The sequence below is a fragment of the Myotis lucifugus genome, unplaced genomic scaffold (assembly GCF_000147115.1).
Source record: "Myotis lucifugus unplaced genomic scaffold, Myoluc2.0 scaffold_310, whole genome shotgun sequence".
In the NCBI taxonomy this organism is placed as follows: Eukaryota; Metazoa; Chordata; class Mammalia; order Chiroptera; family Vespertilionidae; genus Myotis; species Myotis lucifugus.
Genome location: NW_005871358.1, coordinates 1,074,337 through 1,097,680, shown reverse-complemented (window position 1 = coordinate 1,097,680; position 23,344 = coordinate 1,074,337). Strand labels below are relative to the sequence as shown.

The 23,344-nt window shown below is 46.2% G+C and overlaps 1 protein-coding gene and 2 pseudogenes across 3 annotated transcripts in view; 2 read left to right on the top strand and 1 right to left on the bottom strand.

Moving 5' to 3' along the window:
• The window catches only part of ADGRE3 (adhesion G protein-coupled receptor E3), a 65,775-nt gene that overhangs the window by 26,876 nt on the left and 15,555 nt on the right, over positions 1-23,344 (top strand). For all 3 annotated transcript variants that reach the window (XM_023763953.1, XM_014465765.2, XM_023763954.1), the window contains 2 exons: positions 2,429-2,612; positions 5,309-5,428. In XM_023763953.1, the coding sequence (XP_023619721.1) occupies positions 2,429-2,612; positions 5,309-5,428 (304 nt within the window). The remainder of the gene's footprint in view (positions 1-2,428; positions 2,613-5,308; positions 5,429-23,344) is intronic.
• LOC111828248 lies at positions 9,116-9,820 on the top strand (annotated as a pseudogene).
• On the bottom strand, positions 11,387-19,871 carry LOC102423018 (annotated as a pseudogene).

Here is a 23,344-nt window from a genome sequence, read left to right as displayed (position 1 = left end):
GATAGAGGCCTAGTGCATGGGTGGTGGCCGGCTGGTTTGCCCTGAAGGGTGTCCCGGATCAGGGTGGGGTCCCACTGGGGTGCCTGGCCAGCCTGAGTGAGGGGCTGATGGCTATTTGCAGGCTGGTCAAGCCCCCCCTAGTGGGGACCCTCACCCCATGGAGGGTTGGCCAGCCTGGTTAAGGGGCTGATGGCTGTTTTCAGGCTGGCCACACCCCCTTTAGGGTGGGGGGTCCACACTGTGGTGCCTGGCCAGTCTGGGTGAGGGGCTGAGGGCCATTTTCAGGCTGGCCAAGCCCCCGGGTGATGGAAGCTCCCAGCTTCTCCTTTTTTTCTTTTTTTTTTTTATTCTGGGATTTATTTACATTCTATAATTGAAACTTTGTAGCCTTGAGAGGAGCTCAGAGCCAGCCAGGGTGGCGGGAAGGAAGCCTCCTGCTCGCTCCAGCTCCGTGGCCACGGCCGGCTGAAAGCAGGTATCTGGGGTTTATTTATCTTCTATAATTGAAACTTTGTTGCTTTGAGTGGAGCTCTGAGCCCACCGCGGCAAGCGGGAAGCTTGGCTTCCTCCATCATTGAGACAACCAAGCCTCCTGCTTGCTCCAGCTCCTTGGCTGCTGGCCGCCATCTTGGTTGGTTTAATTTGCATATAGTCGCTCTGATTGGCTGGTGGGCGTGGCTTAAGGCATAGCAAAGGTATGGTCAATTTGCATGTTTGTCTTTTATTAGTGTAGATAATATTCGAGACTGGAACATTCTTTGTTGTGGGGGTTTTCCCATACATTAGAGGATGTGGAGCAGTATCTCTGGCCTCCACCCGCTGGATATTAGGAGCATCCCTCAGTGGTGACATCCATAAATATCTCCAGATTTTACCAAATGGCCCCAGGGCAAGCATGTGAAACTCAAAGGCTAACACGGGCAAAATAAACAAGGTTTAAGTTTATGTGGGCCGCCTAAAAGCAAAAGCTTCCATTTTCATAGAAACGTGGGTTTCTTTCGATAGAGACATGCTGAATACAAAGGGCTGAAATAAATGAGTAATCTTTAACATAAAATAATAAAACATTTAATAAAAATTAATATTTTTTCTTGAACATTAACTTACCAGACACTGAATAACTGCACAAATTAATAAGCATAATGCAAATAAACCTATTTTTCTTGCTCTCCAAAAGAGAAATATTTCCTGCTGTATAAAGTATTTCTCTCTTTACCACGTCCAGTGTGGCTAGAGAGCAGACAGGAGTCCTGAGTAGGGGCGACGGGGGATTGAGAAAATGAAAGAGACAGACACAGAGACAGTAGAGAAAGCTGGGACCGGGTGGGACGGCTGGCCCTCTGATGGAGAGACAGTGACCCAGAGCTGGTGCAGGGCAGTTATTATATACAGTATAATTCCAAGAAGTTTTACTAGATTTTAAAACAAAGGAAATTATGTGAAATCATGATTAAAGATCAAGCTATAGTCATGGTTAAAGATCAAGCTGTAATTTTTCATTCTTGTGGCTTTTTTGTAATAGTCACTCCTGGCTAAGCCCGGATAATTGAGTCCATTCCTTGGGCCTGGCTGAGCTTAGATAATGAAACCCACCCGCTGGCACCTGAGCTAAAGGTCAGGCTGACAACGTACCTGCCTCTTGCATGGTGCATTTCCAGGATGTGGCTCTGCCAACACCACTGGACTCAGCTGACAATAATTAAAGAAATGTTCAATGTGCCTTCCCAGGCACTCTCTACACTGTTGCGCACACCAAACAAGTCAGTATAAGACTAATGACATGGCAATCAGATGCTAAAATATTAGCTGCTGGTATTGGTGTAGAGAAATGGTGTGCCTGCGCATAAGGGGCGTAAGGGTAATGAATGCAACACAATTATAGTACTTGGTCATTAGTGTTGTAGTTTGTTATTACTAATTATGTATAAGAGGATATTGTAAAAATTAAGTAACAAAATTTTTATTAAAACATTTCTAACAAACCGTTATATTGGCTGGCCGCAAAAATATTCATTGTGGGTCGCAAGTTTGACATGCTTGCCCCAGGGGCTCAAAATTGCCCAGGTTGAGAACCTGGTCTATTTCGAGCAAACACACCACTTCCCTATTGGTAAAAGAGGTTCGTGATAATTAACCCTTGTCCTGTATTTACCAGGCACAGACATGTAGCATCTTCTAACTCATTTAACTTTGCCAAAAACTCCATAGGGTCCTATTACTGTCCCCATCCTAAAGTGGGGAAACTGAGGCACAGAGCAATTGAGTGACTTTCCCAGGGTCACACAGCCAGTGAATGGTGGAGTCAGGATTTTAACTGGGTCCTCTGGTTCCAGAACTTGCTTTCTCATGCTTTCTACTGTCCCTTGGGGTTGTGGGGACCTATCAGAGTGGATTATTATTGTTATTGTTGTTGTTTATATATTTAAAGCTACAACGAGTTGTTGAAAATTTTGAGTCACTTCGCACCAACACGACTCTGTGGGAATCAGGAGAGGAGAGAGAAGTTGCATCCAAGGCCACATCTATTCTCCAGACTATGGAATCCAATGTTCTAGAAACTGCCTTGAACGCCCCAGACCAAGAAATCCAGAAACTTCAAAACAATACTGTGGGTAAGGAGACAATAAGACCTGATGCTCATGGAGTGGGGTGGGGGGTTTCTGGTTACTAGTTGGGGTCTGTATTAAGCAGTTAGAAAATAAATAAATACATTGCATGAGCCAATTTATATAAAATGCTGTAAATTTGCAAACTAATCTATAGTGACAGGGAGGGGAGAGTGGAGGGATGAAAAGGAGGCATGAGAAAATTTGGGGAAACTTGTGGGTCATGGAGATGCTTACTACCTTGATTGTGGTGGTGGTTTTACAGGTGTATACGCCAATAAAACTAATCAAATTGTACACTCTAATGTACAACCAATTAATTACACCTCCATAGAACTGCTAAAAAAAAAGATTCTCAGTGGTTTCCAATCCTGGGTCTGGGATTTGGGCTTAAAAAGTACTTTTTAAATCTTGTGCCTACATAACCTAATAACACATGTAGAAGGAACATCTTATGAGATATTTTTTAAATGAAAATCCTTTTATTGCACTTGTCACACATATTACACAACCATGTGACATGACATGTTAATTAGCTTGACTATGGTTGTCATTTCACTAGGTTTATATGTGTAAAATTATCATACTGTAAACCTTAAATATATACAATTTTTCTTTTTAAAAATAAAATACCACAGCAAAACCAAGTATTAAATTTTTAATTAGGAAAATACATCAACAAAACTAATTTAGACCAACCAAATCTGCCCATATCCCAGTCTTCCAATCCTATAGTTAGTTAGGTACATGTGTGATGAGGAGGACACATATCTGTTGTGTATGCTATCTTTTACATACAGTTCCACAAAACCTGTTTTTTTCACTCATTATCTCATTAACATCTTTCCATGAAAACTGCAGACAGCATCATTACCTACATTATTGTCTTCAGTGACTTATAGAGTTGCATTGTATGAGTGTGCCATAATTTATTTTCCTATTCTGGGAAATGTGGGGTTTTGCCAAACAATCCTGTGATAAAGACCACTAAAAATTTATCTGTTTGTATTTTTTGATATTTTCTTAGGATGAATTCATAAAGGAGGAGTTGTTAGGTCAAGGGGAGAAAACACTTTAGACTTTTGATTTAAATCACTATATGGACCTCCAGAAATATTTGTTGTGTTTTATTCAGCTCAGGGATATCAAAGGATTGGTGTATGCATAACAAACCATTTTTGTTTTACCAACTTAGCTGATAAAATACTTTATGCTCTATAAAAATAATAATAATGAAAATACATTTAAATGTTAAAAGAAAATCTAGTACCTAACCATCTTGGGAAACTGAAATCTGGACACTTTCATTATCAATTGAACCATTTTCCAAATTACAAATAATTCTCATCTTTCCTGATTTGGCCAGGTTCTAATTGTTTAATCAGGTAACCAGTGCCCTCACCTCAGTGAGCTTCAGTCTCTTCATCTGTAAAATGGGATTATAATAATGCATATAATGCTGAGACCAGATGCTGCTTATTTGGGAGATCTCAGGAAAGTCTAAAGCATGAACCAAGACAGGCCATTTGTATGGAAAAGCCACTGGAAACACCTTGGGTGGGCCCACAAGTGATGAGGCAAGGTCTCAGGGAATCACCAGGGCAGGGTGAACAGTGATAGCCAGATTTATGAAGACTCAGATATGGTGCCTGCCTGCTGGCTCTGTGAGGAGAGGGCTCAGAAAAGGAGCCATGGCCTCTGCCAACACTTCTGTCTGGGAGAACACTGCCCCTCCAGCTCACCCGGATGCCAGACACTTCAGTTCCTCTTTGTATGTCCCTGGTGCCTTTCAAGCTGCTGCCCCAGTTCTGGAGCTCAGAATGAGTGAGTCTGAGTAAGTCCATGCACAGGTCCTTTAAGAGGAACTGCCTGGGACTCCAGAAGCCCTCGGTCTTACTCAGGCACAATCCCTGCTGATTTTTACAACCAGAAGTTATGGAAACTTCTCTTCAAAGCACTGGATCCCTGAAATGAGGAGCCTGTTTTGGGGTTCTCAGGGGTGACCTCTGCAACCGAGATACCCCTCCTGATTTTTATCCACCACACGTGGGTGTGGGACCAGCCCATTCCACATCTCTACCCCTCCTACCAGCCCCTCAATGTGGCTTATTCCTTAAATCCTTAGTTATAGGAGTTCTGTTTAGCTACATTTCAGGTGGTTCTGAATGATAATTGTCAGTAGTTTAGTAGTGCTTTTGATGTGATTGTGGGAGGATTTGAGTACCGCATTTACCTACACCCCCATCATAACCTTAAGACTTGGAGAGGACCCCTAATTCTGAACCTCATTTTCCTCATCTAAATAATGGTCCTTCATGGGGTTATATGATGCTGTCATAAGATGACAATGTATCAGGCTCTTAGCCCAGTGCCTGGCATCCCCTACACCAGTGATGGCAAACCTATGACACGCGAACTCATATTTTTGGTTGATTTTTCTTTGTTAAATGGCATTTAAATATATAAAATAAATATCAAAAATATAAGTCTTTGTTTTACTATGGTTGCAAATATCAAAAAATTTCTATATGTGACACGGCACCAGAGTTAAGTTTGGGTTTTTCAAAATTGCTGACACGCTGAGCTCAAAAGGTTCGCCATCACTGCCCTGCACATTCAGTAAATGTGGCCTGTTTTTGTTGCTGTGCACATTTTTTAAAACTTATAATAACAGTAAGCTTGCCTGGCACTTTTCTTACCAGCTGTTGAAACTCGAGTTGTTACAGACAATTGCTCCAAGGAAAGAAACATCTTCAACTTGAACGCCCAAATGAACTCACTGGACATCCATTGCAATGACATCATCCAAGGAAACCTACAAGGTACATGTGGTGGCTGCATTCAGAATCCCTAAGAAACACACAGCAATATCTCTGTGTGAGTCATAAGGAAACATTCCCCAATAAGTTCCTACTTGATGGGTTCGTTACCCTAAAATTGTGTCAGTTGAGTCTTATCCTAAAAAAAAGACATCTTCCCAAAGCGGAAGCTTTTTGTTCTTCTGCATGGAATAGACTTCTTTGTAATTTGGGGGCTGTTCCATCCACGTCTCAGTTTGGGTTTACCCAGAAGCAGTTTCTAGAAACCAATAGCATGTGTGTGAAGAGAGACAGAGACAGATCTCAAGGAATTGCCTCATGTTACTGTGGAGGCTGGCAAGTCTAAAATATAGCCAGGGAAGAGCTGATGTTGTAGCTCAAGTCCAGAGACAGTCTGAAGACAAATCCCTCTTCCTCAGGGGAGGTCAGTCTTTTCCTTAAGACCTTCAACTGATTGGATGAGGCCCACCCATAAGATGGAGGATAATCTGCTTTACTCAAGCCTAACTATTTAAGCTTTAATCTCAAGATCTATTCATGCTGTCACAAATAGCAGTATTTCAACTCTTCTCATGGCTGAGTAGTATTCCATTGTATACATGTATCACATCTTCTTTATCCATGGATGGACCTTAAAAATATTATGCTAAGCAAAACAAGTCAGTCAGAAAAAGGTAAGAGCCATATAATTTCACTCATATGTAGGATATAAAACTGAAACTCACAGACACAGACAACAGTACCGTGGTTACCAGAGAGAAAGGGGGTGGGGGACAGTAAAAGGTAAAGGGGGCCAAATATATGGTGACAGAAGATGATTTGACTTTGGGTGGTGGGCACACATTGCAATATATAGATCATGTATCATAGAAATGTACACTTGAAACCTATATAATCTTATTAACCAATGTCACCCCAATAAATATAATTTTAAAATAAAATAACTATAAGAATACTATAAGAATTCAAGCAAAAGCAAAAATTTTTAAAGGATGCAGATAGATAGATAGATGGATAGATAGATAGATAGATAGATAGATAGATAGATAGATATTAATCTCATCTAAAAAATACCTTCATAGCAACATCCAGACTGATGTTTGACCAAATATCTGTGTACCATGAACTTGCCACGTTAACATAAAATTAACTACCCAAGTTGTGGAGAGAGGAAGTGAGGGGAGAAAAGGCAGCCAATACAGGGATTGTTATGTTAGTGAACAGGTTACTGCTGGTGGTAACTGGAGCTCAATCCCACTGAGTTATTCCACTAAAGGAGAAGGAGTTGGGCCATTTATCTAACTGCGCTGATTCATCACTGGTTGAGGACCCCCCTGGGGAGTTCATTTCCAGACCCTTCCATTCTGCCCTGAGTGCAGACCAAACACATTCTCTCACGGAAAGCTCCCAGGCAGAGTCTCAGCTGCCTGAGTAAAATCCATCAGCATATAAAGAAACCAAGAGTGCCAAGGGAATAAAGTCAGGCTGCCTACAGCATCTGCATACAAAGGAGTAGATTGTTACTATTAATTGTCCCAGTGTTACCAGACTCTGACTTTTTTGGGGAGGAGGGGTGAAAGGCAGTTAGAAATGAATTCAGCTTTATTTGATTCACATTATCTAGTCACTTTTTTAACTTTTTTTTTCAACTACAGTTAACATTCAGGATTATATTAGTTTTAGGTGTACAGCATAGTGGTTAGACTTTTACATAACTTACAAAGTGATCCCCCTGGTAAGTCTAGTATTCACCTGACCATACCTAGTTATTATAACATTATTGACTACATTCCTTATGCTGGACTTTACATCCCTGTGACTAGTTTGTAACTGCCAAGACTCTCTGATTTTTTTTCCAAGAGAAACCCAAAATTGAGTTGTTGGCATGAAAACCTTTAATTTTTCAATTTTGCAAGAATACTTAGCTAAAACTGCTATAGCAAGATAAATGGGGTCTTGAAATCCAATTATGTAAATATGGATACAGTTGTCTGTACTGTCCATCAAAATTCCCAAAGTAAAACATAGACAACAAACCGCATTCTGATCTGAGACAATCTCATGAGACAATCAGTTCCTATCACTTTCCTCCCTCAAGAAGATAAGTACTTGAATCTGCCTCTATTTGTGAATGGACCAGGCAGAGGAGGGGAGCCAACCTCCAATCACATAATTTCACACTTGCATTGTCATGGGATTCCTCTGCAATTCACAATATGTAGAGAGCACAAGACTTCACACAGTACAGGCTACCAAATCACATCTTCAGCCCAGTTTGCTCCTTGGTCACACCCTGGGGTACTGGGGCTTAGGATTTCAACATGTAGATTCATGAGGACACAGCTCAGCCCAGAACAACTGTCTATGCTGATGTCTTAAATAAATTATACGCATCACAGTGGGATTCCATGTGCTTTGAGGAGTACCTGGCACAGATGTGCCCAGGAGTAGACTATCATCCCCTAATGGGCCCTGTGGTATCATTTCCAAGCATTTGCATTGGCTGTTTCCCTGCCAGGAATGCCAACCATCACTTTGTTGGGTGAACTTTGACTCTTCTTTTAATACAGCTCAACTTTCACCTCCCAGGACTGCCCACTTCCATCACAGTACCAGAGTCAGGCCATCCCTCCCCAGCATGAACCTACCTTATCTTGGCATCTACCATGTTGTGTTGTATCTGTTGATTGACACAGCCCTGTCTCCTTCATTGTACTGGGGTCCCTTTCAGGGCCGGAACCATTAATTCTTCCTCTATAGGCACTGTATCTGGCAAACAATAACAAAAGCTTGTCAAATTAAATCCACTGTTAGGCTGAAGCCTTAACATTACTAATGAGAAAAAAGAACCCATTGATGGATGTGTGACAAACTCATAAGGGACATTTCTCTGTCCCTCAGGTTCTGCTTGGATTCCCAGCCTCAGCACTATTGACATATGGGGCCAGGTTATTCTCTGGGGTGGGGCCCATAGTGTTTTGAGCACTATATCCTTGGCCTTGGCCCACTGGATGCCAATAGCAACCCCCCAGTTGTGACAACCAAATATGCCTCCAGACAGTGCCCTGTGTTCCCTAAGGGAGGCAGAATCACCCTCAATTGAGAACTGCTGGTCTACAATAATCTTGTAATTTATCTTCAGTGACAATTTTAAAATTGGAAGGGGGTACTATTCAATTACACCAGGACACCAGGTGTGAACTGGGACTTTGTAGGTAATTATAGACATAACACACCCTTCCTCCCATAAAACATATCACTGAATAAACCCACAAGGCCATGGAGACCAACCTTGGAAACCTCTACAGCCACTCTCCTTCCTGCTTGTGATTTGCTCTTATGCCAGAGTATTTCAGATGAAAAGTAAGCAATTTCTAAGCATAAAAACAGGCGAGTATATCACCTGCCTATGTTTTCTCACCACCTACTAGTGTTTCATTCTGACAACAGAAGTTGACTTTAACTTCAAGAAACAAGTGGCTCTCCTACTTCTGATCCCTTGAGTGAGGCGAGAGAAATCTGATTAGAAAAACTGGGTTTTGGCGTTTCGCGCAATGCAGCCGCGCGGAGGCCAGAGCGGAGGCCGAATCCATTTACCCCCCACCCCCCAAAACCTTCCCTTGGCAAAAGAATACCAATGATAGCAATTAAAAAACAAGAAACTAAGTAGCAGACTGATGGCCTCGGTACACTTGAGTTAGCTTTAGCAGAAGAGATATGGAGGAGCCATAGAACATTAAGGATGAATTCAGGAAGACCCGAGTCCATGGAGAACTTGCCTGCTCTCTACACTATTTTCCAAGGAGAGGTCTGGTCCATCGAACTCACATGTCATCCTGTCGTGTGGATAAGCCCTCTGAGATAGTAGATGTTGGAGACAAAGTATGGGTGAAGCTTATTGGCCGAGAGATGAAAAATGATAGGATAAAAGTATCTCTCTCCATGAAAGTTGTCAATCAAAGGACTGGGAAGGACCTTGACCCCAACAACGCTATCATTGAGCAAGAAGAGAGGTGGAGACGGTCCTTCCATGATTACACTGGGCAGAAAATCACCCTTGAGGCTGTCCTGAACACTACCTGCAAGAAGTGTGGCTGTAAAGGCCACTTTGCAAAGGATTGTTTCATGCAACCAGGTGGGACCAAATACTCTCTGATACCTGATGAGGATGAGGAGAAGGTAGAGGCAAAGGCAGCAGATTTTGATAAGCCTGACCCTACGAAGAATTCTAGGAAAAGAAACATAGAGACAGGAAGTCATCTGACTCTGACAGCTCAGACTCAGAGTGATACAGGCAAGAGGGCAAGGCACACATCAAAGGAGAAGGAGAAGAAGAAGAAGGAGGAGGAGAAGGAGAAGAAGAAGCAGCAGCAGCAGCAGCAGCACAAGGAGTGAGAGTGCAGAGTAGAGGGGGTGGCTGAGAGAAGAGGGACCCAGGAGCCTTGTGCCTTGCAGCCCTGGCTCCTAAAAAAGACTCAGTAGTGAGAATATGGCCTCCCACCCCATGACTCTCCCACTGGGAGACGGCTTCCTCCCATGCTGCAGGGAGCCAGATGTCGAAAGCATCTGCCTGAGTTGTTTCCTTGTCACTCCTGATCCATTTGCAATTGACCCCTGCAGCTCAGCCCTCCAATCATCCAACTTCCTTCATTCAGCAGGAGGTCCTTTTACCCTCTCCAGGTGTCACTGCCAGAGCATGATTCCTATAGGAGTCCAGGCTAGAGTCAGTTACTTCTGTGGGAATATGGCTGTAGTTGAAGTGTGACTGGCCCCTCCCTGTTGGTTCACCCTGGGCTGATTGGTGGGTGATTTCTGCTGCATTCAACACAGGGGCATGGGGGGATCCTGACAGTCTGAGGGAGAACATTGGAAGTGGTGCTCACTCTTTCCATCCCCCCCTAACATGATCCTGCTATGCTCAAAGTGTCAGCCAGAAACCATTGTTGTGACTGAGCTTGTGTGTGACATTTTGCCAGACCACCAAACCAGACAGCTTGAGCTAAAATCATTGCTTTACTTTGTTTAATATGCTAAACTTCCTGAAACTTGTTATTGCTATTATACCTCTTCCTAGGTAACTTACAGATGGAGAAGTCACTGAGTCTACAAGTTGACAGAAACACATTTCATATGTAACTTTAGGCTGTGGAGAAAGGTCTGCTGAGGTTCAGAGCCAGATGCACTAGCAGGTCACAGCCTCATCACAAATAAGCCCACCCTTTTGTAATCAGATGACCTCTTCCCTCTGAGCTGATTGGAGAACCAGTGAGAATCTACAACTGGGAGTAATGGTCTGGGCATTGTTGGGAGATCAGCAGTCCTCTTGGCCAGTGGGCATTTTTCCCCACCAAAATGGCACAAGCCTGGATCCATTGTCCTGAGCCTACATTCTGGATAGAGACCACAGCCTTGCAGAGAAGGGCAACTGTCCAGACCCAAGGGCATTCAGTGCAGGTGGCCCAAGGAGATAGTCCAGCAGCCAAGCTTAGGTAAGCCCTGCCACTAATTAGTCCAGTTGGGACTAGCTCATTTGGCCATGGGGAGGAAGTAAAGGCAAGGTGTAGGTACAGCTGTTCTATTATTGTATGTGTGAGGTGGTCAGCTACCACCGTCCCAGAGACTGTCCATTTCCATGTCATCCAGGGCATCTTCCTGAATGACCTTCAGGCAGGCGTTTCTGCCCACTTTCAGACACAGGGAAACATCATGGCGTTGTCACCAAAGGCAAGAAGGCAACTGGGTGGCATTGGGTCTGCTTTATTGACCTCAGAGCATTCTTTGGATGCAGTTAGACAAACACAGTGGGAACTGGAACTGTATCCAGGATAGAGCACCTGAACCCAGAAGAATTTCGCCCCCAAGGTGGATTTATACAAAAGTGCCAGAGGAAAAGACGAGGCAATCTGGTGCTGAGTCCAGGGGTAGCCAGTTGGCAGCGGAGCCGTCAGTGAAGTGGGCTGGTCATGCTGCCTTCTCGTATGTGCGCGTACTCACTGTATTGCCGTGGGTGAGGGTCTGGAAGGAAAGAGAGAGTCCAATTGGGGCAGGGGTGAGGGAACAAACATAGAAGCACTCCATCTGACTTGCTTACTATATGCCCAGCACTTGACATACATTTTTTCTAATACTTACACCAGGTCTCTTAAGTTACAGATGGATTTGGGAAAATGAGTTTTGAGAGGAAGTTGGTCAAGATCTAGAGGGTTTCTCTTTCCCTTGCACCATTCTTCTCCCTTCATCCTAATGCCCAAGATGGCGCCTAGCATGTTGTGTCTACACAATAACTGAATGCAAATATTCAGAGACTCTCAGGGAAGGGCTGTGCTAGGCCACCAATCTCCTTTCCTTCCCTAACTTGGGTAATCCCAGGGCCAGAGTCCTAAGCCACCACCATCCAGCCTGGCGTAAAGCCAGGCCAATGGTCTCGTCATAGCTGATTGCCCAGAGAGTATTTGGTCCTGCATATTACATCTCTCCCAGAGTTAGGCACCTCATTCTTAACTCTGCAAGGACCCTGCTCTGTGTGAGTGCAGGAATGCACTGACCCACGAAGATCTGCCATTAAGTGCAGAGTGAAATCTGAGGCCCCATGGAATTAGGACATAGAGGCCAAGGCTGGCTGCTATCTCTGTCCCCAGGTCTGAGGGTGTTCATTCAAGTCTACATTCTCCAAGTGAGACCCCCAGATTTGTCCCTGAACAGACAGATCTTCCAGCCTGGCTGTCACTTCCTGCCCAGTCCCTATTCAGGTACTTGCAGTAGGCCAGGCATGAAAAGCACTGACAGAAGGTGGGGCTAGAATGAGGTGTGCAGTCAGTCAGTGCCCCACAGGTCACCGTCCTGTTATTGCCCAAAGGCTTTACATGTGGCAGCACGGTCCCAGGGAGGAGAGGGAACGCTGTGATGGAAGGTGGGAGCCTTTCCTAGGGACTTGGGGTCAGATCTGGCCCTGCTTCCTATCTCTGGGGCGAGGCAAGGCAGCAACACATGAAACTAAGGCCGTGGAGCGTCCGCTGTCTCCCTCCCATATCAGTGACTATTTGTGCTCTACGTCCATGGTCTTAGTCAGACTTCCCAACAGCCCTCCAGGGTTGGTGTTGCTATTGTTGCAGTTGGACTTGAAGGTGACTTGTCCAAAGCCATAACAGCCTGTAAGTGGAGATTTGAACCTAGGCCTGAGATGTGACTCCAAAGCACTACACAGAAAATTCCTACCCACTATCACCCCAGCATGTTCTCCACCCTCCATTGTCCCAGCTTCCAGTGCTGCCAGGGGGGGGAGACCTTGACTTTTTATGACATGCTTGGCCTAAGGGGCAGCAGTAGTAACCAACTGGGAAAGGCCCTAAAGTTGTCCATCTTACCAGGATGAGTTTGCCATCCACGAGCTCCCGCGCTAGTGTTGTTTCTTGCCCTTTCCATTTCTGCACATGGACAAGTTTGCCTCCATCCAGCGTCACGGTGGACTGTGGAAACAGGGTAGAGGACTGAGCTGTAATCTGAGTCAGGATTGAAGGACAGCATGGAGTCTGGTCCCGGGGCCACAGAGGACTTAACCTAACCTCTGGCCTAACTAATGACGGTGCTAGGCCCAGAGCTCAGGCAGCCCACCTGCAGTCAGCCCTACTGGATATCCAGCTCACCTCCAGCCTCTGCTCCAGTACTGCCTGGCTGGGAAGGGGCCTTTAGTGTTGGACAAGTAGAGAGGCAGGCAGTGTGGCGGAGCCAGACAGCCTGGCTCTGAAAAGCGCCATCAGTTTCTGACAGGCATTTGTCCTGTATTCTAGGTGATGCCACAGCCCCAGTGTCCCTAAGACAGGGTCATGTACCAGCCCATATCCCTCAGAGAGACTGGCAAGGAGAGTCCTCAGACTCCAGCCTAGTGATCACATATAAGACCCTTGGGATTGGGGGGTATTAGAAAGTTAGGCCCCTGCTCTATATTCCCACCTCTGTTCTTGGTCCACATCATGTGACCCCATCAGCTGACAAGTGGGAGCAACTGCCAGGGCATGGGACTGGGTGCCCCTGTAGGGTCCCACAGCCCTGGCCAAATGCCCACTTAGTCTTCCGGGTACTACCAGCCTGCATCAGCTGGTTCTCACTTGGCAGCTCTCTCATTCTCTCCTCTAGGAATTTGGGGAGGTCTAGGCCAGGATAACGGACCCTGACTGAGCAGAGTTCAGTAGAAGAATCTGAGAAGGTTGTGTACATATGTTGGGGGGTGGGGGGGGGGCGGTGCAGGTGATACATCCTCACTCCTAGCTTTTAGTTTTTGCCCACTCAAATTATTTTTAGCCAGGCATCCCAGGGAACTACTGTTGTCTTTAGTTGGGGTTCTTGCCCTTCAAGGTGGGCTTTAGTCCAAGGAAGTACAGGCATGTGGTAGGGGCAGCCACTTCCCAGATAGGCTGCACCTTTGGGCACCATCCCAATTCTGCTGTCGGTATCCCCTGCAATTCTGGGCTGAGCTCCATCTTCCTCTACAGGGAAGAGACCAGATCCTTCCCTGGGCAGCTGTGAGGAAGGGAAACGGCTGAGGGCTGAATGTCAGTCTGTACAGGTAAAGGCCCTTAGTCCTGTCTCCAATGCCTAGCCCAGAGGAGGCCTGAGGCAAGCTGCCCAGAAAGAGCCACTGCAGCCCTAGCTGGTTTTGCTCAGTGGATAGAGCCTCAGCCTGTAGACTGAAAGGTCCGGATTGATTCGGGTCAAGGGCACATGCCTCAGTTGTGGGCTTGACCCCCAATAGGGGGCGTGCAGGAGGCAGCCAATCAATGATTCTCATTGATGTTTCTATCGCTCCCTCTCCCTTCCTCTCTGAAATCAATAAGATATAAAAAGAAAAGAGCCACTGCAGGGCGACAGCCCTGAGGATGTGGACTAAGGCCTGGTCAGAAGATGCTACAAACACATACAGGACAATGCCCTGTCCGCATCATAGCTTGTCCCGCCTGTGGACTGGCAGCGTGGGAAATACTTCCTCAGGGTCACTGGCCAAGCCCTGGAGGTGGGAGTTAGGGAAGAGGAAGCATCGAGTAGGTCTCCCTCCTTGTCCCCAGCTTCCTTCCTTGCTGCTGGAGGCCAGGACCCTGACTTCTGGGCATCATTCCTAACTCCCCCATCTGGGAAGAGGAAAGGAACCCAGAGTGACTGCGTGTCATTCACAAGGTCACCCAGCTGGAGAGGGAGTGGACACTGAGGTCAGAACTGGCTCTGCTGCCCACTCCCAGAGGCAGCTGGTGGATGCTTCCCAAAAAGAGGAAAACGCAAACAGGACTCATGCACTTAGCACTCAACATTCCAGCACTGTAGAGGCTTTAAGGCTGTCTATTTCAATCCCCCACTGCAATAACAGCCTCCAAGGCTACCGGCTCCTTCCCCTTCAGGGTCTCAGGGTCGCACATTCCCCATGACCCTCCTTGACTCACCTTGACCTTCCTGTCATCAGCCGTTGTCTCGTCAAACTCCACTCCCAGCTTGAAGCTGATCTCTGTGTTCTTGAAGGTGCTTTGTGTTTTCAGGGTGATCGTGTCCCCATTTTGAAGATTGTGGTAGGCTTGATGATATTGGCCACCTGCCTGGTAGCAAAACCCACACCTGAGAGCAGAGGAAAGGTTATGAGTATAAGCCGGAGGAGAGAGGCGGGGCTGGATGTGGGAAAGAGGGAAGAAGAGGATGAGAACCTCCCAGGACTTTGTATGGTCTTTTTTAAAAAATTAGTCTTATGTGGTGAAGAGACACTATTGATCTCATTAGACAGATCAGAACTTAAGGCATTATGCAGCAAGTTGGTGGCAGAGCTGAGATTAGAATAAGGTATCAAGTGCTTTCTGTGTGGTTAGAACTGCATATGTGTTCTCAATCCTGCAGTCTTCCTGAAGGGTTGATTTATAGTCTCCCAATTAACAGATGCAAACACAGAGAAGCCCAGGGTCACACATCTGAACTCTGGCAGAGCTCACGTACCTGCTCAGCCTCCCAGAGCAGCTTTCAAGCCATAGGCTAGGGAAAAAATGCGGACTTTTCCTTCCAAGGCCTTGGGATAAAAGTGTTCCACCTTTGGGAGTTTCTACCTTGAGGTGATTTTGTCCCCCGTATATGGCAACAAGACATTTTCAAAGTCTCTTATCCCAGATTGAGGAAGTAGGCAAAGGGTTTGTCTGTCTCATTGTACAGATTTAGGAAAGGCCTAAAGTGGTAGTGCAGTCAGGACTTGGATCCAGGTCTCCTGGCTCCTGGTCTAAGGCCCGATGGAGACCCCCTCCTGACCTAAGCATAGCTTCCCTGGGTCTGGGCAAAGCCCAAAGTGTCCTGCAAGAGAGTGCAGAACAAAGAGCCCATAGGCAAAGTCTAAGGTGTGACCCTGTGAACTGTCCTTTAGAGTCCCCAAAGGTGCCTGGCTACATAGAGCTTGTTGGCAGCTAGGAACTTATCCCATGCCCTCCCTGGGTTATTGTGCTATAAATGCTCAAACAGCCCTGAATGGAGGGTTTTGTTATTTATTTGACTTGATCCAGATTTGATCTAGGCTCCAAAACTGTTTGCTATTCCTGGGCCATTCTGCCTCCTGCGATGTGCGTCTGTGATCACTGGTACTACCTTTGCCCTCTGAGAACCCTTGGTCTAAAACAATGGGCACAGGCTACCTCTGTAGCTACCTGCAGCTGGCCCACCCAGCCTGGTGGGTGAGGGACTTTGGCCTCACCCCCTGCTGTCAGTGAGTCAGGAGAGCTGGGCCTTCTGCACAGGGGAGTTCTGTTTGCCTAAGACCTACCTGGAAGGGATCCTCTGGAGAGGGAAGGAAGAACTAAACCAGGAGAAACTGAGAATAAAACTGGGCTGACAATTCGGGGGACTTGGGAAGAGGTTGGCTCTGCTTATAAATGAGGCTGAAGCTATTTACTGAGAGCTGGGGGGCTTTTCTCCCCCATGGGTCTCAGCCTTTCTACCAGTGTAAGAAAAGCAGTCCCCCAGCCCAAGCTGGGGCAAAATAAGGGAGCAGTGGTGGGAAGGATGTTGCCACCCCTTTCAGCGACCAGTTGGAATCTGCTGTGGGAGGCTTGGAAGGAGGAACAAACCCTGGGCATCCCAACTTCCCCAACAGCTCAGGAGTCAGTGGGCATAGTGCCCGACATAGGTAGGCCTCAAGAGCCAATCGTGGTCCCTATTTCTGGAAAAGGTTAGGAACAGAGGTGAGAGGTGCCTGGAGTAGATCTTTTCCCCTTTGAGTATCTGCTGAAATCCAGCCCGCCTTCCCTGGGAGGAAGGCTTGGAACATAGCTTGACCACGATCAACATTCACAGTTTTCCCTGTCCCAGCCTGGAGATAGAGCTAGCCTCATAGCTGGAGATTTCAGGAAGGGCAGAGGTCAATCATTAGATAAGCATTTCCAGCCACTCCCGCACCCACAGGGCCCATATGGGAACTGATCGGTATGGGAACCTATTGGGGTTGCAGATCTATAAATCTAGGTTTTCTGTAATGTGGAATTTTTATGACAAGTTTCTACTTTCTCTGGGTCTCAGTTTCCCTATCTGTTGAACTAAGCAAGGTTATGAGAATCTCCAAGGACTTCACCTATAAGATTCTTTGAATTTTTACCCTTCTTCACCCCAACACCACACTTGTCTAGAGCAAAGACCACTCCCCTCATCACCCTTCCTCCCCCATGGTTAACAGGTCTTGGCCTTGTTGCACCCTGGAAGTCCAATGGCTTTCTCTCCTGGACCCCTCCCCACTGAGTGTCACTGATGCCGGGGCCTCTTGCCCCATCTCACCACTAGGCTCAGACCCTAGATTAAATTAGCCTGGTTACACCCCCTGCAGGCAAGGTCAGAGCCTGGCTGGTGAGAAAGGTCATCCTCCTAGCCCAACATGGAGAAGCAGGGGTTGTTGCTAACTGGGTTCCTAGCTCACCTCCCATATCCCACTGCTGGGGTTCCCACTCTTCCATCTCCCTCCTCCCGGGAATCCCCTGCTTCTATATGCCCTAGTACACTCCCTGCGGGCTCCATTCCCTTCCTGTGTTCACCGTTTCCAATTCCTAAACCGCCCGTGCTCCTGTTCTTTTCCTCCCCTAGTTTTTAGCCAAACCCTCCAGAACATATACCCCTCTTCCCGAAAAGCACCTCTCAAACCCACACATCACAGGCACATCTGCTTCCGTGAGCCTCCGCACGTGGGAATCCGCCAGGTTCAGACCACGAAAGCCCAGTCCCCACAGGCCCTAACCCAGGTTGCCGCCTTTTCAGGGTCCCCTTACCCCCCAACCTTGACCAGGAGGGATGCAGCAGGCTTGCAGGGTACCAGCGAGGGCGGGAGCGCTGCGCCGGCTGAGCACGCGGCCATACCCTCCCCAACCCAGCATCCCGAGCCCGGCTCACCTATGGACTTCATGTAGTCATCGAAGTTCTTGCTCTGGGACCACGACTCGCAGCCCGCACTGCGGCTTTAAATAAGCCCCGTGTCACTTGATGAGGCGTGGCCCGCCCCCACCCTCATCCCGCTCCCGAGATAGGAATCCCGGGCTGGCGCTCGCCCTCCGGGGGCTGGCGGCCCATCCCCCAGCGCCCCGGGGCGAAGTGGGCAGCGGCGGTGCCACGCTAGCCTGCCTCAGCGCGGGCGCCTGGCCGCCAAGTCCCGCCGGAGCTGCGCGCTGACAGCACCGGCTTTCTTCCTTCCCTGGCCGCTACATCTTCTTTGGAATCTGAGAAGGAAGCAGTGGGGGACGGGGTGCCCGCGAGCTGGGGCGCACGCCCCAGACGACATTTATCCCCATCCCTCCCTAGCGTGGAGTCCGGGCAGAGATGAGAGATTAGAGGAGCAAGGACAGGCGCCCTTGGGCTGATTCTCACGTCGGGGAAGCTCTGGCTGACTCTTCTTGGCGCAGGCATCTTGGCCCGCACCTTTTGCAGATGGGGAGACAGCAGGGACCTGACAAGGTCGCAGGAGAGGAAGGGTGGATTAGAGCCCTAGTGCCAGCCGGCTCTAGCTGGCTCCTGATGAAGAATGGTACCCATTTGCTTTGTTTAACAATGGACAGGGTATTTTGATTTTCTGAATTATATAAATCCTCCCATTCCATTAAATGCCTTATTGATTGTAATGCGAATACCCCATGGGTTGTGGTCATACTGGTCTTAGAAAGCACATTTTCCTTCACCTGGGAAGGACAGCAGTTGTCCCAAGGTCAGAGGGCTCTAGACCCCAAACTGTAATTTAGATAAACCCAGGTTACCCAAGGGCTCTAGACCCAAAACTGTGATTTAGATAACATGCCTAAGTTTAACCCAGGTTACCCAAGAGCTCTAGATAATGTGTTTATAACATGCGGTTTGAACTGCTTTTTGCAAACTAGGTTCCTCATTCCAGACCCGAGGGCTCTAGATAATGTATTTCTGTCAATTCAGTCACCCCGGGACCCAAAACTATAATTAACATGCTTAATTCTGCTTCTGTAAACTGCTTTTTGCGAGCCAGGTTCCTCATTCCAAACCCTGGGATGTAATCAATACCTTTGTAATTTTTTGCCTATATAACCTTGGAGCTTCAACCGTCTTGTTACTATGAGATTTGGGGAATGGCCCCTCATAGTCCTGGATTGCAATAAATGTGACTTTAATTCAAAAAAAAAAGAAAAAGGAAAAACTGCACAGCTAGTCACTGGCAAAACTGGGATTTGAATGCAGAAACCCAGTTCTTTCCCCTAAACTCTGAAATACTCGCTATATGCGGCCTCTTTGCCACATGGACTTCTCAGCAGCACAAAGAATAATGAGTACTTATTGACATGGAAATATCTATTTATATAAAAACCCTGGGTGTAACATCACGACTGAGGCTCGATCAATCAGAAGGAAGTCAGTCCAGCATGGGTCATCTTGGAAAAGGCTGCACCCTCCCCGAACTGTTCCCCACCCCCCCCCACCACCCCCACCCCCCGCTGAGGGCAGCAAGGTTTGAGGCAGGAACCCGCCCTTGGATCCTGGCTGCAATGAGTCCTGGGTCCTCTTAGCAACAGCTGTGCCCTCCCTGAGCTGTTTCTGGAAAGGGCGAAGTTTGAGTCAGGAGCTAGCCCTCGGAGCGTGGTGGCATATCTTTATAAAGTTTTAATACATTATATTAGAGGTCGTGGTAGTACTGTTTTACCCACAGGGTCGACAGGAATTGCTGCAAATTTACTTCTCAGTGGAAGCACTTTTCATTCCCAATATAAATTACCCATTCCACTAAATGAAAGGTCAATTTCTAGACTCAATATAAACAGTGAACTTGCTAAAACTATTAAAAAGGCCCAACTTCTCATTATTGATGAATGCACCATGGCATCCAGTCATGCTATAAAGCCATAGACAGATTACTAAGAGAAATTTGAATGTTGTATTTGGTGGGAAAGTTCTCCTTCTTGGAGGGGATTTTCGACAATGTCTCAGTATTGTACCGCATACTATGTGGTCGGCCATAGTACAAAAGAGTTTAAAGTACTGCAATGTTTGGGGCTGTTTCAGAAAGTTGTCTCTTACAACAAATATGAGATCAGAGGATTCTGCTTATAGTGAATGGTTAGTAAAACTTGGAGATGGCAAACTTGATAGCAGTTTTCATTTAGGAATGGATATTATTAAAATTCCCTGTGAAATGATTTGTAATGGATCTATTATTGAAGCAACCTTTGGAAATACTGTATCTATAGATAATATTAAAAATATATCTAAACATGCAATTCTTTGTCCAAAATATGAGCATGTTCAAAAATCAAATGAAGAAATTTTGGATATACTTGATGGAGATTTTCACACATATTTAAGTGATGATTCCATTGATTCTACAGATGATGCTAAAAAGGAAAATTTTCCAATCGAATTTCTTTTTTTGTTTGTTTGTTTGTTTCTAATTAAATCTTTATTGTTCCGATTATTACATTAGTTACTCTTTTTTCCCACCATAACTCCCCTCCACCCAGTTCCCACCCCACCCTCCACCCTCACTCCCCACCCACTGTCCTCATCCATAGGTGCACGGTTATTGTCTAATCTCTTCACTCATCCCCACACCTCTTTCCCCCCCCCCCAAGAATAGTCAGTCCATTCCCTTTCTATGTCCCTGATTCTATTATAATCACCAGTTCATACTGTTCATCAGATTATTTATTCACTTGATTTTTAGATTCACTTGTTGATAGATGTGTATTTGTTGTTCATAATTTGTATCTTTACCTTTTTCTTCTTCCTCTTCTTAAAGGATACCTTTCAGCATTTCATATAATACTGGTTTGGTGGTGATGAACTCCTTTAGCTTTTTCTTATCTGTGAAGCTCTTTATCTGGCCTTCACTTCTGAATGATAGCTTTGCTGGATAGAGTAGTCTTGGTTGTAGGTTCTTTATAAAGAACCTACAACCAAGTGAGTATTCATCACTTTGAATATTTCTTGCCACTCCCTTCTGGCCTGCAAAGTTTCTGTTGAGAAATCAGCTGACAGTCATATGGGTACTCCCTTGTAGGTAACTGATTTTCTTTCTCTTGCTGCTTTTAGGATTCTCTCTTTGTCTTTTGCTCTTGGCATTTTAATTATGATGTGTCTTGGTGTGGTCCTCTTTGGATTCCTTTTGTTTGGGGTTCTCTGCACTTCCTGGACTTGGAAGTCTATTCCTTTCACCAGGTAGGGGAAGTTTTCTGTCATTATTTCTTCAAATAGGTTTTCAATATCTTGCTCTCTCTCATCTTCTGGCATCCCTATAATTCTGATGTTGATAAGCTTGAAGCTGTCCCAGAGGCTCCTTACACTATCTTCGTATTTTTGGATTCTTTTTTCATTTTGCTTTTCCGGTTGGGTGTTTTTTGCTTCTTCGTATTTCAAATCTTTGACTAGATTCTTGTGATCCTCTGGTCTGCTGTTGGGAGTCTGTATAATATTCTTTATTTCAGTCAGTGTATGCTTAATTTCTAGTTGGTTCTTTATCACAACATCGAGGGTCTCATTAGATTTCTTGAGGATCTCACTACATTTATCGGCGGTCTCACCAGTCTTTTCGAGGGCCTTATTAAATTTATCAGCAGCTTCTAGACAGTTCTTTAAAGACCTTAAAAGTGTGGTTTTGAACTCTATATCCAACAGTTTGCTTTCCTCCAATTCTGTCGTTTGTGTCCTGTTTCTTTGTCTCGGCATTTTTTATGCTTTGCTGTGTTGATAGAGTGCCTTTCTGTGCTAAGTGTCCCAATTACCTGAGGTAGACACTCTTGGTGCACCCCCTTGTGGGCTTTGTGCACAGCCTTGTTGTAGTTAAGCCTTGATTGTTGTATGTAAAGCTGGGAGGATTTGACCTCCAGGCCAATTGGCTGTGAGAATCAGCTGTGTCTGCAGTGGGAGAACTTCTGTGCTGGAGACACCCCTCTGGGGCTAGACTTGCTTCGATGGGGCTTTGGTGCTCACTGAGTCTGCCCCCTGAGTGTGTCTTTTATGGTTCCACGGAGCTGCAAACTGGATGGTCCCACTCTGACCTCTGGGCTTCCTGGCTCCTGGATCTCTAGGGAGGTGCTAATCTAGCCTTTGCCTGAGGCTATCCAGCAAAAGTCTCCCTGCAGGGCTTGGGCGGGGCGGGTCCCACGGGATCAACAGGGCAGGGTTAGCAATTATGGCTGCTCTCAGTCTTGCCCTCAGAGGCTCTGCTTCTCAGTGTCCCAGTAATCGCTGCAAGCCCCTCGGAGAGAAAGCTGCCCTAGGGTTCTGAGCGATGCCAGACAGTCCCGCTTCTCCCGTATAAGTTTGGGTCCCTAGAGACTCGCCCGGATCTGGAGCTCAGAGCCCGAGACTCCCTCCCAATTGAAAACAACAACCACGCCCTCAGCCGCCAGCCCGCTCCGCATGCACTCTGCACCTTAGTATTTTACTTCAGCACTGCGCCTCCTCTGAGTCTCGGTATGCTTTTCTCTTTCCTCCTAGTTGTAGACCTTCCACTCAGCCAGCCTTCCTGTGGTTCTGGATGATGTTCGTTCCGTCTTTTAGTTGTATTTTTGAAGTGGTTGTTCGAGGCAGCAAACTCCGGTGTTTACCTATACCGCCATCTTGGTTTCTCCTCCGATCAAATTTCTTAATAGTATTACTCCTTTGGGAATGCTGTGTCATAAATTAAAATTGAAAGTGGGTTAAATCATCATGCAATTCAGAAATCTTAATAGTACATGGGGTCTTTGTAATGGTACTAGATTTCTGATCAAAAGATTATGACCTAACATTATCAAAGCTGAAGTATTAACAGGATCTGCAGAGGAAGAGGTTGTTCTGATTCCAAGAATTGATTTGTCCCCATCTGACTGTGGACTAAAGGGGCCACATGCTGACCTGACAAGCTCAGGAGAGGCCTGCATGGCAATTTTGCAGACTCGGAGACCTAAAGTAACCACAAAGGATGGTCTGAAATTAAACCTTAACTAAAAGCAGTTATGGTGGGCAGTTATGTCCTAAGCGGATATCTTCACTGATAAGGTCAACCTTTACCGTAACTGAGCCTATCTGTCTTTTTGCATCTATGATAACATACCCTTGAAATGTCTGGGTAATTTGTGATTTCCCTGTATCTGGAGCCCCTGGGGGCACAACCAAATGTTCTGGGCGCCAGGACAGATACTACAAATTCCTTCATTATCATGTTAATTGATCCTGTACCCACCTAAGTATGTATCCATCATTTTACTTTTTATCCTATCACAGAGGTTGTTTTTATATCATGTTTTTGTCATTTTTATATCATGCCTCTGTTGTTTTTATATCCTTTTGTTACTGTTTTTTTATTAAAATACTAGAGGCCCGGTGCACGAAATTCATGCACTGGGGATGGGTGGGGGGGTCCCTTAGCTCAGCATGTACCCTCTTGCAGTCCGGGACCCCTCCCTTGTTACTGCCCACCTGCTTGCTGCTTCC